Raw genomic sequence first — 17,616 nt, forward strand, 5'->3', positions numbered from 1 at the left:
CATACATAAGTCATGTACTTAAAATATCCTCTGACTACAAGAATTTTCTGGTTCTCTTCATAAGCTAAGGAGTGCTTATATTTATGTTTGAATAAAGGCTTAATTCAAGGTCTTAATACTTACAGAAAGTATCATGAGTTACTCACATGATAATCTTTTAAAGAGTGCAGCCATCTGATCTGGTTTGTCAAAGCTGGTCCTCATTTGTGTTAGCACATCAACATTCTCTACCACAAGTTTCTAAAACAAACAAAAAAAAAAAAAATAAGAAAGATTCTAGCTTAGGCATAGACCTCCTTGCATTAATGAGACAAGAGCATGTTTGAAATCACAATCCAGCAAGTAGGAAATACAATTCATGAAATCCAGATGCTCTATGCTATATACTTTTGTTGTTGGTTTAAAAAAAGAATCTTAAAATTATTTATATAGGATTAATGTTTTTATTCAGTTTGAAATTCAAGAAGGGAGGATGGCTCAAGAAAAAGCAATAAAGATAAACAGGAGGATAAAGGATTATCTAATGCTTAGGCACAGAACAGCATCAATAATAAAAAACAGACACTGAAGTGGATATAGAGAGCATAAATTCCAACTAAAAAAAAAAACCCAAAAAACAACAAACAAAAAACTTGCTAAAGTTAAAGGCAGCCAAAGACAGCCTACAGTTCACCACTAGATGTATACAATCAGAGGGAGAGTAATTTCTGGGGTATGTACCACTTCATGGGGATTATTAATAGACCAAGGTTTCCCACACAAATTATAAAATGGAAGTGTTAAAACTCTCTACCTTCTTTCAGAGACCACTGAGAAAAAGGAAGAGAAGAGAATGGAGGGATAAAAATAAGGGAAGGGAGTACAGACAGCTATTAAAGAAAGTATAACTCTTTAAAGAAGGTTTGTCTTAAAAGGTGTTTTGGAAAAGTAATTTAGTTTAGAAATTATAATTAAATATAGTCAATTAGATTCTGTAAGAGATAATGGCTTTATGTATGTGGAAAGTCTGGATGTAATATTTAAATATCCAGGGATGAAGCCTGGGCATATTTCAAAGTACATACAAATCCAAGCTTCATCCTTGGATATTTCAATTCAGCAGGCCTGGCTGCAAAGATTTAACAGCAAGCGTATTGTTAAAGTGCCATGAGGGTTTGTCAAAGGCTGATGATAACTGATTCAAGGGGAATATGAAAACCTATACAGAATGTTTATAAAAATCATTTTTCCTATACTAGTATGAATTTTGTTTACGTTACTTGATATCACAGGCATACCTAGGAGACATTGCAGATTTGGTTCTGGACCACTATAATTAAGCAAATACCACAATGAAGCAAGTCAAATAACTTTTTGGCGTCCCAGTGGATACAAAAAGTTATGTTGACACTACACTGTAGTCTATAAAGTGTGCAACAGCATTATATCTAAAAAAACAATGTCCATACTTTAATTAAAAAATACTTTATTGTTAGGATGGCTCAGTTGGTTGAGCATCGAACTTCGGCTCAGGTCATGATCTCACGGTTTGTGGGTTTAAGCCCTATGTCAGGCTCTGGCTGACAGCTCAGAGCCTGGAGACTGGTTCAGATTCTGTGTCTCCCTCTCTCTCTTTCCCTCCCCCACTCACACACTGTCTCTTAAAAATAAACATTAAAAAATATTTTATTACTAAAAATGCTAACCATCATCTGAGCCTTCAGTGAGTTGTAATCACAAATCATTTTAACAGATATAGTAATAATGAAAAAGCTTGAAATATTGGGAGAATTACCAAAATGTGATACAAACATGAGCAAATGCTGTGGGAAAAATGATGCCAATATATTTGACACAAGGTTGGCCACAAACCTACAACTTGTAAAATTGCAGTATCTGCAAAGTGCAATAAAACGAGGTATTCCTGTACTTCAGATTATTTCTCTTTATGTTCCCACCTGTAGTCATATTTGTTTGCTAAACTCAACTTCTACAATCTCTGATGAAAATGCCTACTCTTTCTGGGGCTAATCCAATACCTGTTCCATGCTCAAACTTGGTTCAATCAATACACACTCAAAGTATATGCTCAACCCTGAAAGTCTTCCTGCACTCTGAACATAATACCACATATCACTGAATCATACACCACTGAATTTTAAGTGCACCATTATCTTATGGGCCATTAAGGGAAAACAAACAAACAAACAAACAAACAACCTTCACTAATTAAATTGACACAGTGTTTCTAACATACAACTTTAAGACATCTATAATTTCAGAAATACTAATATGGAATACCTGTGTTTTAGAATCAATAAATTACGGTATATGGTTTTTTAAGTTTATTTAGAGAGAAAGAGTGCAAGCGCGTGGGGGGCAGGGGAGAAGGGCAGAAAGAGGAGAGACAGTAGTATATGTTTAATAGTAAAGACACTGTAATCACTTTTAAGCTCCTGTACCCGGCAATTTACAAATAACCCCATTTACCTATCCACATGAGAGGTGACATTCTAATTTCAACTGAAGAAACTAAGGCTTGGAGAAATTAAATAATCTGTCCAAAGTTAGAGCGATACTAAACAGTGGATTATGCAATCTAAATTCAGGTATGTCTGATTTAAAAATCCATGATCTCAATCCCTAAAGAAACGGTTCCCAATTTTTTGTATGTATCAGAACAATCTAGAGGACTTATTAATTAAAATATACATTGCTGGGTCTTAGTCCCACAACAGATTTTGACTGGCTCAGTTGGAGGAGAGTGCGACTCTTGATCTTAGGGTTGAGGTTCAAGCCCCATGTTGGGTATGGAGCTTACATAAATAAAACTTAAAAAAAAAAAACAACTGTGCATTGTTAACAAGTTCCAAGGTAATGCTGCTGCTGCTACAAGGACCATACTTTAAGAACCATTACCCCAAGGTGGTTTGCACATTATTCAAAAAAAAAAAAAAAAAAAAAAAAAAAAAAAAATGATGTCTCTACTTAAAAAGTTTATACATTTTTAAATGTTTTTCTTTTCTCCCTCAATTGCATCCTGAAAGAGAGCTCTCTACACACTTAAAGCCATTGATTGATATCATTGGCAAATGGGCTACAAGCTGGAAGTAACATCAGTGAATACAAATCAAATGAAACATATCAAGAGTACTAAAAATAAACTCGGTTTTCAGTTAATAAGAAAGTGTTAAATTCTTGGCACAATACATATTTAAATTTCCTACTTCATTTGAAAAAAAAAAAAAAAGTCTTCCATGAAGAACTGGAGGAACTGATCTGTAAAATGCCAAAAACGATTCTTTTGGCAGGATTAGAAGGAGATATTGACTCAATGGGCACACCACCAAATGAAACACTCCAAGAATTTTAATAGGAAAGAAGACTGGCTGTTTTCTTCTTCAGAGAGCAATGAACATATTTTACCATGAATATGCATGCACAGTGCTGACTATGTCTGACATACAATTTATTCACGACCATTAAATACAAAGCAGCTCTCCTTTTTTTCACTGACAAATTTACTCTTTGAAATAAAAGGGTCCTCAAGACATAGTATAGAAGGCAAGTTGATGCATGCTTTTTAGGACCCAAGCAGGGCTCAGAAGTTGTAGGCAGTGACATAGAAAGACTTAAACCTAAACAAGAGGGTTATTACATGTCTGTATAGGGGACTGTTGCACATCCAACCTCTCACCATCTTAAGAAGTGATGCCAACAAGGACAACTCTAAATTCAGGAGCAAAAGTTGGTGGTGGGGGTGGAGGGTGTAGCAGGAGAGAAAATGACCTGAGACAGCCAACTAGAGTACTGAATCTCCTATTCCACCCTCCAATGATCTCCAACAGACTTCCACTCTCCAGCTAGAGGTTATGGTTTTTGAAAAACAGTTTGTAAGAATCACTTGAAACTTTTCTCCAAAGAATATTTGTTATCTTCTGCCAAGTACTTTGGGGCACAACTCATCCAGGACCATCTTAATCCATATTTAAGACTCTATATTCCTTGAACAAAGAGAGTAACACCAAAAGGGCTGGAGAACCTGGGAGGGGCAGATCATATCCAGTTCACAACTGCCCTTGGTAGGCTAATTTAGACCATCTTTTCTCCAAAAGACAACTTAAAAAGTTGGAGAGCTATATAAAGAAAGAGTCTTCTTTCAAAGAAGCTAAAAAGATAAGTAAGCTAAAATCAAGGAGAAAGTGGGAACTCAGAGACATAAGCCTAGCAGTGGAAGGCTTATATAATAACCCTTTGAGGTATCTGTATAAAGAGAGTGGAGGGGAATTTAAGCAGATTTCCCACTCTCCATTGCAGGTAGGCTTTGGGTTTTATTACAGACCCCCTTGCTCCACAAGACCACAAAAACTGTGTCTTAATCTTACAAATGCTGCTTCTTGATTAGCAAATGTCTTCAGGTCAAAAGTGGCTTCCAGTGCTAGGCTTGTCTCTGACTTCCCACTTTCTCCTCAATTTTAAACTACCTACCTTTTTTTTTAGCTTCTTTGAAAGAAGAATCTTTCTTTATATAGCTCTCCAACTTTTTAAGTTGTCTTTTGGAGGAAAAAAAATGGTCTAAATAACCTAGCCTACCAATACTTGAAGCAAAACACTAAATGTTATTTCTTCTTGTAATTTCATAAATTAGGTCATTCTAAGGGCAGTAACTTTATAGGACACTAAAAAATGCAAAACAATTATAATCACCACTGGCAGACTGACTACTTTTGGAGATGGATCTCAATGTGAGAGAATAATATACAACACACTGAACTTGTCTATATGAAACATCATTATATTATGATCATAAGATTTCTTATGTAATAAAATACAAGAATACACATGGAAGTATGCCTCAGTACACAGAGGCCAGAAATAAAAAGTCATAAATAACACCTTCTCTAGTTCTTAATAGTACACAAGTAGCTGAAATCCGATAAATTTGGACTATGTATGTATCTTTGTTAAAAGGGATCTCTTAGAAAATCATTGTAAAGTACTGTGCAATTCCAGAAAACTGAATCATTAGGACTAGCTTTGTTGTTGTTGTTGTTGTTGTTGTTATTTATTTTTTTTGAGAGACAGAGACAGAGCACAAGTGGGGTAGGGGCAGAGAGAGAATTGAGACACGGAATCCAAAGCAGGCTCCAGGCTCTGAGCTGTCAGCACAGAGGCTGATGCAGGGCTCAAACTCACAAACTGTGAGATCATGACCTGAACTGAAGTCGGACGCTTAACCAACTGAGCCACCCAGGTGCCCCAGAACTAGCTTTGTTTTGAAGAAATTTCAATGGTAAAGGCACAATGCTAGAAATGTAAACCTTTCATATTTATGGTTGACCATCTGAAGGAGTCTTTTGAAAACTAGTTAATCAAATCAGGATTTAAACTTGAGAAGTAAAAAGGTAAAAATAGGAAGTCCCTAAATAGCAAAACATAATCATGTGATTGTTAAAAAGTCTTCCTACAAATACAACCTATCATTAATAAAATATACAAGTTTTTATGAAGATAAATAAAAAGTCAGGCCAAGTAAGAGAACTCACATAGAAGATTTCTAAAATGCTAAAATCAAGGAAAGACTATATGCCTACAAATTGGACAACCTGGAAGAAATGGATAAATGCCTAAAAACATATAAACTACCAAAACTGAAACAGGAAAAAATAGAAAACCTGAAAAGAAACTGCACCAACAATAAAAAAAAAAAAAAAAAAAACAACTCCCACAAAATAAAGTCCAGGGACAGACGGCTTCACAGGCAAATTCTACCAAACATTTAAGGAAGAGTTAACACCTATTCTTCTCAAACTATTCCAAAAAACAGACAAGGAAGGAAAACTTCCAAATGCATTCTGTAAGGCCAGCATTACTCTGATACCACAACCAGATAAAGATTCCACTAAAAAAGAAAACTACAGGCTAACATCCCTAATGAAAATGGACATAAAAATTCTCAATAAAATACTAGCAAACAGAATCCAACAATACATTAAAAGAATCATTCACCATGATCACGTGGGATTTACTCCTGGGTTACAAGGGTGGTTCAATATTCATAAATGAATGTGATACACCACATTAATAAAAGAAAGGGTAAGAACTATATGATCCTTTCAATAGATGCAGAAAAAGCATTTGACAAAGTACCACATCCACCATTCATAACAAAAACCCTCAGTAAAGTAGGGATAGAGGGAATATATCTCAACACAATAAAGACCATATACAAAAACCCCACAGCTAATGTTATCCTCGATGGGGAAAAACTGAGAGCTTTTCCTCTGCAGTCAGGTGCAAGATAAGAATGTCTACTCCCACCACTGTTAATTAACATAGTACTGTAGGTCTGAGCCATAACAATCAGACAACAAAAAGGAATAAAAGGCATCCAAATGAGCAAGGAAGAAGCAACACCTTCACTATTTGCAGACAATATGATACTCTATATAGAAAACCCAAAAGACTGCACAGAAAAAATGCTAGAACCGATACACAAATTCAGTAAACTGTCAGGATACAAAATCAAAGTACAGAAATCTGTTGCATTTCTATACACCAATAATGAAGCAACAGAAAGAGGAATTAATGAATCAATGGCATTTACAATTGCACCAAAAACAGTAAGATACCTAGGAATAAACCTAACCAAAGAGGTGAAAGAGCTGTACTCCAAAAACTATAAAACACTGATGAAAGAAACTGAAGACGACACAAAGAAACAGAAAGACATTCCATGCTCATGAACAAATAGTTAAAATGTCTATATTACCCAAAGCAATCTACACATTTAACACAATCCCTATCAAAATATACCAGCATTTCAGAGCTAGAACAAACAATCCTAAAATTTGTATGGAACCACAAAAGACCCCAAATAGCCAAAGCAACCTTGAAAAAGAAAAGCAAAGCTAAGGCATCACAATTCCAGACTTCAAGTTATATCATAGAGCTGTGGCCAAAACAGTAGGTATTGGCACAAAAATAGACACAAAGATCAAAGAAAAAGAATAGAAAACCCATAAATTAACCCACAACTATATGGTCGATTAATCTTAAAAAAGTAGGAAAGAATATCCAATGGGAAAAAGACAGTCTCTTCAACAAATGGTGTTGGGAAAACTGGATAGCAACACACAAAAGAAACTGGACTAATTTCTTACACCATACCCTAAACTAAATTCAAAATAGATTACAGGGGCGCCTGGGTGGCTCAGTTGGTTGAGTGTCCGACTTCGGCCCAGGTCATGATCTCACAGTTCGTGGGTTCAAGCCCCACATCAGGCTCTGTGCTGATGGCTCAGAGCCTGGAGCCCAGAGCCTGCTTCGGATTCTGTGTCTCCCTCACTCTCTGCCTCTCTCTCTCTCTCTCTCTCTTTCTCTCTCTCTCTCTCTCTCCTTCAAAAATAAACGTTAAAAAAAAATGCATTAAAGACATAAATATGAGACATGAAACCATTAAAATCCTACAGAAGAACACAGACAATAACCTCTTTGTCATCGGCTGTAGCAATTGTTTTCTAGATATGCCTCCTGAGGCAAGGGAAACAAAAGCAAACATAAATTACTGGGACTACATCAAAAGAAAAAGCTTCTGCGCCACAAAAGAAACAATCAACAAAATTAAACGGCAACCTACTGAATGAGAGAAGATATCTGTAAATGACACATCCTATAAAGAGTTAGTATCTAAAATATATAGAACTTACAAAACTCAACACCCAAAAAACAAATAATCCAATTAAAAATGTGAAGAACATTTTTCCAAAGAACACACACAGATGGGCAACAGACACATGAAAAGATGCTCATCATCACTTATCATCAGGGAAATGCAAACCAAAACTACAATCAGATATCACTGTATACCTGTCCGAATGGCTAAAATCAAAAACACAGGAAACAACAGGTGTTGGTGAGGATGTGAAGAAAAAGGAACCCTCTTGCACTGTTTGTGGGAAGGTAAACTAGTGCAGCCACTGTGTAAAACACTATGGAGGTTCCTCAAAAATAGAAGCTACCTAAAAATAGAAATACCTACAATCCAGCAATCACACTACTAAGCATTTACCCAAAGAATACAAAAATACTAATTTAAAGGGATACATGCACCCCAAAGCTTACAGCAGCATTTTCTACAATAGTCAAATTATGGAAACAGCCCAAATATCCATCGACTGATGAATGGATACATACACACACACACACACACACACACACACACACACGAAATATCAGTCAACCATAAAAAAGAATGAAATCTTGCCATATGCAACAATATGGATGGAACTAGAGAGTATTATGTTAAGTGAAATATGTCAGTGAGAGAAAGACAAATACCATATGATTTCACTTATATGTAGAATTTAAGACACAAAACAAATGGGGACGGGAAAAAAAGAGAGAGACAAAGAAAGAAACAGACTCTTAACTACAGAGAACAAACTGATGGTTATCAGAGGGGAGGTGGGTGGGAGGATAGGGTTAAATGGGTAATGGGCATTAATGAGTGCACTTGTGATGAGCACAGGGTGTTGTATGTTAAGTGTTGAATCACTAAATTGTATACCTGAACTAGTATTACACTGTATGTTAACTGGAATTTAAATAAAAACTTAAAATCACAAAAATAAAATGTTAAAATCAAAAGTTTTAGAAATACAATGGTTAGTATCCTAAACTATCTTTGTTTTGGACCGTATAGTATTTAATGAGAAACCCAAGCTAATTCACACTCATGCTTCTCAATTATTATCAACCTTAGTTCTTACACAAAAAGTTTCTTTTGTCTAGGTTTGTGACTTAAGCTGAATATTGTCAAATATTTAAATGAGAAGTCAGCCAAGAAACAACACTCTTGAGTCAGAAAATTCAATAGCATTAAAAAAAAATCAACACTATTTACACTCTCATCAAAACTTTAAATTTTAATAATATTCAAGAAAAGAAATAGTCACCCAGAATACAACAGAAATGTTAAAACATAAGCTCCTCTCATTTCTTTTTTAAGAATACAGGATGTACTTGACAATATTAATACCTAAGGACACAGCTAAGAGAGTTAAGTTCATAAATAAAGTATTAGTAAAAGATTATGACAAAATCTGCACTCAAAAAAGATCTGGGGGCACCTGGGTGGCTGAGTCAGATAAACCTCTGACTCTTGATCTTGGCTCAGGTCATGATATTATGGTTCGTGAGATCAATCCCCTCATAGGGGCTCTGTGCTGACAGTACACAGAGGCTCTCCCCCTATCTTTCTGCTCCTCCCCTGCTTGCACACATGTTCTCTCTCTCAAAATAAATAAACATTTTAAAAAAAGATATAGAAATAATAGTATCTAACAAGATAAATTTTTAAAAGACAAACAATAAAGCAACACTTAACTCTAAAGAAAAAAATACAAAATCAAGGATGTGGAGAGCCATGGTTCAAGGTCAACATATGAAAAAAAGAAAATTTATGATTGTAAGTTAACATGAAAATATTATGTTATAGGTACCAAATGTGTCAAAGCAATCTTAAATTGTACTAGTAAGTGTAGTGTCCACAATGGATAAGTGTACCTTTACTAATCAGATCTCTAGCTGAAGTTTATTCTCAGTTCAAGGCACTATTTTCTAAGAATGACACAAACAATTAAGATAGAATTTGTATAAAAGACAGAGAGATTAAACATGAATATATTTCACATGGCGAAGAGAAAGGCAATACACTACTAAAGTTTTTAAATATGTCAAGGGTGATCTTGTTAAACGTAATCTCTGCCTCTTGACATTAGAATGAAGACCAATCAGGGGTGCCTGAGTGGCTCAGTTGGTGGACTGTCCCACTCTTGATTTTGGCTCAGGTCATATCTTATGGTTCATGGGTTTGAGCCCCGTGTCAGGCTCTGTGCTGGCAGCATAGAGCCTGCTTGGGATTCATATTCATTCATTCTCTCTCTCTCTCTCTCTCTCTCTCTCTCTCCCTCCCTCCCACCCTCCCTCTCTGCCCCTCCCCTGCTCTTTTCCTCTCTCAAAAATAAATAAGCATAAAAAAAAAAAAAGAATGAAGACACATCAAAAAATCACTACTCAGATATTTACTCAACATAACTAGAGATATACAGTAACTGAAGAGACGGCCTCATTTTCAAAAACACCAGATCATCCTCCTAGAGAAATGTAGTGTACCTTCCTGCATTAGATAAGTGTGGGTTAGAGGACTGCTTAGATCTCTTTCATTTCTAAAAACAGCATAGCACAGGACTAGTATAAGGTCTAGGGCTAGACTGACTATGTAGGTTCAAAGTTCAAAGTTTAGTTTCACCATTTTCAAGCATGTGAGCCCAGAGAAGGTACTTGGTAGTTCTTGATCTTACTTTTTTAATTTGTAAAATAGGGGTAATACCACCAGTTTTATGTAAGGAGCTTAGAAAAGTCCTGGAACAAAGCAAAGGGTCAAAAAAGCTACCTATTTTTATTTTTGCATCCAACAGATACTTAGCAAGTACCTTCTATGTGTGGACACTGATTTAGCAAAGTTTTAAGAGGGTTTATAACTAAGTTTTTATTCTTTTTTTTTTTTAACGTTTATTTATTTTTGAGACAGAGACAGAGCATGAACAGGGGAGGGGCAGAGAGAGAGGGAGACACAGAATCGGAAGCAGGCTCCAGGCTCTGAGCCATCAGCCCAGAGCCCGATGCGGGGCTCGAACTCACTGACCGCGAGATCGTGACCTGAGCCGAAGTCGGACGCCCAACCGACTGAGCCACCCAGGCGCCCCCTAAGTTTTTATTCTTGTGACAGTGACATAAATACATGACATGAAAGGTCACAATATGATACACAAAAAGGTGAATAAAAAGAATAAAAAGTGATGCTTGCTGTTTTTAAAAGTGTGGTCAAGAAAGGATATTCTGAGAAGGCAACATTTGAAAAATACACAAATATTATGAGAAAACAATACTTCAGTGAAAAGTATTTTGAGGTAACAACAAGCAGGCCAACCAGGCTGGAAGAGTTAAGAAGGTAAGAAAAGCAAAAAGGCCAGTTCCTATAGGGGCCTTCCAGTACTGTTAAGGACATCAAATCCCCTTGAACTCTCATAAATACAGATGCAGAGACCTAAATAAGCCAATCTGTACCACTACATGACAATATTCTATCCACCACATTAAATAGCAAAGAAGCACCCAAAATACTTAATAATTCCAGAAGTACCTATTATTTAGTCTGAAATAAAAAATAGCTGGCAAAAGTGAAATTTTCTTGAATTCAAGGAAAAGAATATCTTGCCATAATTCTTCTATTATCTCATACTGAAAAGAATACAAGAAAGTGAACTGAAGATGAGAAATCTGTTACCTAAAAAATAACAGAATAGAAAGGAGATGATGTATTTACAGGGGAACGAATCTAATAAACAAGAACGATATTACTTGTGAAGAACTAAAACTGTCATTGCAAGGTTTAGCATTTAAAACTATATAAAGTATACAGTGTGTGTATTTAAAACCCACATATAAAAGTTGACTTTTATAAAAGAATTGCAGAACGTTCTTAGAGGATAATGAACATGAAAAATACCAAGTAATAATTACTCAGTGCTTATTGTGGATGAAGAACTATGCTCAGTAGCTAAGCATTTGATATGTATCATATAACTCTTTCAAAGTAAAAGCTTAGTGAGTTTAAACTTTGCTCAAAGTCAAAGCTCATAAGTGAGAGGACTGAAATTCAGGTCTTAAAAGCTTGAGTTCTTAACCACTGGGTAATACCACGTCTCCTTTTAGTCACAGACTTACATATTTTATTCATTCAGCAAAATATTTTTTACCTTGCAGGAATTGACTTATCCTATATAACTGCTAAGTTTTCAGTAAATTGGATTACCACATTTAGACCTCAGTGCTCTATGTAAATGCAAGCTACTTATCAATGCTACCTACCATATTCTTAAATTAAAAATGCAAGGCGCAAGTAATCACCAAAAAATTTCACAAAGGGCACAATTTAAAATATGCCTCTTGTATTCTGTTAAGTTATAAAGTTTTGGTGGTTCAAATTCAAATTCTTTCAAAAACTAGATAGTTATATACAGACTCATTCAATATAAATCACCTTAGAGCTGGGATATTTCTAAAAGACTTTAAAAAAGTCATTTAAAAGGCTGTTGCTTCAGCCCTTTTACATCTTAACAAAATGTTAAGCATTCTAAAGAAATTTTTTATCTACCTTAAAGGGTGTAAGATAATTTAAAAGATTACTTAGTAATAAAAAAACAATGAGCCCAGGGGCACCTGGCTGGCTCAGCTGGCAGAGCATGCAAATCTTGATCTCAGAGTCTGTTGAACCAGTCCCACATGTGGCACAGAGATTACTTTAAAAAAAACCAACAACAACCCAGTGAGCCTAATAATGTTTGCAACATAAACTGTGGGAAAAAATACATTCAAACTACAAATTTAAACAAATGACTTTGGCTGGAATTTTGAACAGTCCTTCAAAGAAAAGCATTATGGTACTATAGAATCAAGACTTGAGCAAACATCAAGAAATCTGACTTTCAATCTCTTTTAGCAAGTCATTTCACCTCTCTAGGCTTTCAGTTTTTTCATCCATAAAAGAGAGAGTATTAAATGACAATGCAATTGAAAGGCCATCGTAGCTCTATAATTTCATTTACATGAGAATTTTCATGTTGGGTTAAGGTAATTAACAAAATAGACTTGTTCATATTCTTGAAATGTTTTTTCAGGAATCAATGTTTCAAAGCTAAAACTGATAAAGACTGTATTACCTTAAGTTCAGCAACTTGTGATGAGATATGCCACATAAGGCTCTCACTTAGGAACTTCATACCGTATGGGCCTAGTAGTTCTGATAACGACCTCATTTCTGAAAGGAAATGTAATTAATTTTACACTCTGATAGAGCAAATACTTTAAGAAAATGAATATTAACATTTTGGAATGTTCCATCATAGAAGCAAATTATTAATGCAAAAATCTCTAGTCTCTAGAATCAAAAGGAACACAAATGCAAAGGTAAGTCTAAGATATAATGTATGATTATGCACTGAATGAACGTAACTGAATGAAAATAGTTTTAACAATGAAAAGCCAAAAAAATCAAGGTTTCTTCACTCCATTAAACATGTCATAGGTTTTATTCACCTGATATGTCAGAATATTCCTCTGCATTGAATGTTAATTCATTTTCTGTAGGTAAGTTCACAAATGCTTTCATTGCAGGGAAATAAGCTATATGACCATTGCTGACTTGTCTTAACAAAGTTTCCAAATACCTAGGAAGAAAAAGTAAATTTATAACCAGGAGAAATTAATTCAAAGTTTATGGTATTATTCAAATTATGGTATACATTCCTGCATTAAGATGACTGATGACACAAATGAGCACTTACTGATAAAAAAATAACTTTCCTAAGCATTTCACCACAAAGAAACTTTGTATCAATCCAAATTTCTAAATGTGCTCCTTACCAATTTGTGTATAGACTTGTAATGGTTGGTTCTCCATGACTGTCTAAATGTTGTGTTTGCTGAAGAAGAACATTATTAAACACTCTTGTAATATCAATTTGCACATAGTTTTCTATCGACTGTAGTACAGTCATGTATGCTCTTACACTTGTTAGAAGCTCTGACGGTTTTGCAATTTCCTGTGTGGCTTGATTATACATAGTCATTCCAACAATTGACCTGGGTAAGGGAGGGAATAAGAAATGAACTTTTCCATTTATGTACATAGGCCATTCAACCTACTGATCTCTAATATTAAGTATGCAATAAAATTAATTTTAACATACTAATTGTTACAAAGTAATGAAATTATTATCTTCCCAAGAAACCATCTTAAAAAAGAATGAACACCCAAAAGCTACAATAAGGTAGAATTAGGATGTTAAAAATTCTAAGGACATCAATAATAACAATGAATTAAGGATAAAGAGGGTCTTAAAAAATTCCTTTAATAGGAATCACTGTCTCTAGCAAGCACACTGGACTATTTAATCCATAGCTCAAACTCATCTGGCACAGTTATGTGCTAGTATTTTTTTAGGCTTTATATCAATCACCTTCATGTTTAAAACCCTGCAATGTAACAAAAATAAATAAAAACATTTAAAAATTTTTTTAAAATAAAAAAATAAAAAAAATAAAACCCTGCAATGTAGTTACTACCACCACCACTTCACAGATAAAAAGAAACTAAGGCTCAGAACTGAAGTCAACTGAATACAGTCACTTTGTTTGGAAGTAGTGTGCCTAGGCTTTGAACCCACAACTGCCTTAGTGCTGCCCCTCAACAAAATGCATGACAGTTAAAACAAGGCAACAAACAAAACTTTATTGTTCTTTAATCGTTCACAGCACGTGAAACACAGTTCTGTTAGGTTTATATCCCAATAAACTATAAAAGCCTAAAAAGAAACACAGATTTTGAAAATACTTTCCCTTCTGATCTTTTCCTACATTGGCCACCCCTATTTTACCATCTTTAAAACTCCTTGAGCATTGGATTTATAAAGATCTTAGACTTGTATTTGTAAGGATAAATCCTTAAAGACAATGACAAACCCCATCAATAGAAAACAATCCCAGAAAACAAGGATTCAAGGCAATAATTGCTATCCTTGTATATAACCCCTAAAGTCCTAAGATTGTGCTCAAGTGATCAGTAAAACCCAACCAACACAGCTATTTGTTTTGGCAAAAAAATCTTTCCCCGTAAACAAGTTTACAGCTTTGCCTTGATCCTGATCACTAAGTGGATGTTTTGTTACAAGAACATGTTTCTCTGTGGAGAACATACTTACAGAAGGAAAACAAGGGAGCTGAAAAGTGAGCTCTATCTTCCACCCACAACTCTACCACCCCGCTGACTAGAGAATAATAAATACCAGAAGCTGTAATGTCCCTTTCGTCTAAATACTATTCTGGGTTTCACTGTGAGGCTGCCTACCTTACTAATTTAGGATAGCAAAAGACAGTCTTTGTTTAACACCTGACTAGGCAAGTGATGACTTAACACACAATTTAGTGCCCACTTATACGTTCTCCTATTTTGTTCTCTAATTGTTAAAGTCTTCTCACAAACTATAGCTCTCAGCTTTATACTGTTTTATTACTACTCACAGAACTTAACACACTGTGAAGCACATGGCGCAGATACTACTTGTTAATGACTACAAACCTTTGAAAAAAATCTTTGGCTAAATTTTGGTTTATAAAGTGTTTTAAGGCCTTCAGGAAAAACTACTCAAATTAATCAATATTTTCTTTAACAAGTATGTAACTTTAGAAACATATATAAGACTTATAAAACTCTAATTAAGATTGAGTGCCTCAAGAGTCTAGAATTCTACTGGCCTAACAGCATACATTTGAATTCAGAAAAAACAAGAGTTGGGGCGCCTGGGTAGCTCAGTCAGTTAAGTGTCCGACTTCGGCTCAGGTCATGATCTTGCAGTTTATAAGTTCAAGCCCCGCATGGGGCTCTGTAGTAAAAGCTCAGAGCCTAGAGCCTGCTTCGGATTCTGTGTCTCCCTCTCTCTCTGCCCCTCCCCCACTCATGTTCTGTCTCTATTTCTCTGTCTCAAAAATAAACAAATGTTAAAAGAAATTTTTTAAAAAGATTAAAAAAAAAAAAGAAAAAACAAGTGTTTATCTAGTCCTGATATTTTCAAACATTTGACTAGACCAACTATAAGATATGTAGTTAGCATCACAACTCAGTACCTATATACATATACATAGCAAAGAGTTTCATGAAGCAACATTTATATTTACTACATACAGTGCACTGGTTCTTTATTGTTCGTTTGTTTATTCTTCCTTGTTTCTTTTCCTTCCCCTCCCTCTTCTTTCTTTAAATGTTGACTACAACAACCTTCTACACTGATTTCATGACACTACTTGGTTGCTACCTACCAGCTGAAATACACAGATTTGCTCCAGTCTTCTCATTTTATTTATACAAAAGCTAAGGCTCACAGAGATTAACTGCTTTGTCCAATGTTACAACTAGTTACTAACAAGTATGAGACAAGAATCTGCATAACATAATTCCCAGTTCACTATTCTTTATACTTCCCCATTCGTTATTCTTGATACTACATCAGTTCTAATACTTTTCCTCATAAAAGGAAACACCATATACATATGAAGACTATAACAAACCCATCAGCTGAACCAACAAAAAGTTCATATTCTCTCTTACTTAGTAAAGCGGATTTCCAGATGAGACGTCAAATATTCTCGTGGGGTAAAGGTATGTTCCCAAACTACCATGTTTGGTACATAATTTATAGAGAAACACAACTCAGAAAGTGCAGTGTGCAATTTATCAAGGCTGAAAAAATATTAATAGTAAATAAAATGTTAAACATTTCATCACAGCAATACAAAATTAATTTTATAAATATATCAGACCTTATTTGAGAATTACAATTGCAGAATTCAATATTTTTCTTCCCTAAACTGACAAGTTCAAAATCTTTAAAAATATTACTAACATAGAGAGCAATTTTCTAAAGATAGCATCATTCATCTGTTTCTACATTCAGATAATAATGACTTTACTGATTTTATAGACAAGAAAGTTTATTACATGCTCATAAAGACAATCATTTCCAAATCTTGCTATATTTTTGGTATTGGAGGAAGAAAATAGTCTACAAAATGGCAAATAGCTTGTTCAACATAAAAAAGCAAAGTAGTAGGAAATCTACTTTAAACAAATATTGATTCATTATTGCCCACCAATGCCTACCCTCTAAACAAACACGTGGCCCTTAATAATATCTAGTCTGATATATCCACTTTAAAAATGATATATGTTCTAATATGACAACATGCCAAAATAAAGTCTCAGATTATTAGATTTTAAATAAATGTAAAATTACTAGACAGATTTCTAGACAGATTCTTGGCCTTTAGTACTCACTATATAAAGGCAAATATTACCTATTACATGAATTTTCTTTAAAAATCTAAAATCTGTATTTTGGAAATTAGCACTACCTACTCAAGTTCACAAAGGTAAAATAACAACAACTAATGGCTGAAAAATGAAGAATTTACAATTACTAGCATTCTTTCAGTACTAATGCCATAAAAAAAATGAAAAAATTCTCCTACTCATAACAAAAAGATATAATAAAAATGGATGGCTTACTTGGTCACTACCAGTCTGTTTTTCCTCATACTCTCAACTCCTGGTTTTTCCCTTTCAGGTTCCCCTTTCTTACCAGTCTGTTTTTTTGACTTTTTATTCACTGCTTGACTAATGGTTTTGGCACAATGCTTGGGTAGCAACTAAATTTAAAAAGAAATGAAAATTTACATGACAATTATTTTGAAAACATATTAACTATTTAAGCAAACCTTAGCTGAATCCATACTATGTAGCACTAAGAACAGAGGTGTAAGTGAGATGTAGATTACCTAGCTAGCTAAAGGAGCTTGCACAACTTGGTAGAAAACAGAAATAGATGAATCTTGTGTGAAGAAAACTTCACAGAGGTTCTATAAAGGCTACAGTTTAAAGGATAAGTAAAAACAAAGTAGGCAAGTAAAGAATGAGAATGTATTACTAGAAGGAAAAAGGTCTATGAAGAATAAACTGTG

General features: G+C 34.7%; 1 protein-coding gene across 1 annotated transcript in view; it reads right to left on the reverse strand.

Annotated features, from left to right (window-relative positions):
• NCKAP1 (NCK associated protein 1) overlaps positions 1-17,616 on the reverse strand; it is a 108,637-nt gene that overhangs the window by 17,688 nt on the left and 73,333 nt on the right. The window contains exons 19-24 of the mRNA XM_042994862.1: positions 17,165-17,304; positions 16,208-16,339; positions 13,468-13,686; positions 13,141-13,271; positions 12,765-12,862; positions 147-240 (exon numbers count right to left, since the gene is read on the reverse strand). Of these exons, the coding sequence (XP_042850796.1) occupies positions 147-240; positions 12,765-12,862; positions 13,141-13,271; positions 13,468-13,686; positions 16,208-16,339; positions 17,165-17,304 (814 nt within the window). The remainder of the gene's footprint in view (positions 1-146; positions 241-12,764; positions 12,863-13,140; positions 13,272-13,467; positions 13,687-16,207; positions 16,340-17,164; positions 17,305-17,616) is intronic.

This window comes from Panthera tigris, chromosome C1, assembly GCF_018350195.1.
Source record: "Panthera tigris isolate Pti1 chromosome C1, P.tigris_Pti1_mat1.1, whole genome shotgun sequence".
Taxonomy (NCBI): Eukaryota; Metazoa; Chordata; class Mammalia; order Carnivora; family Felidae; genus Panthera; species Panthera tigris.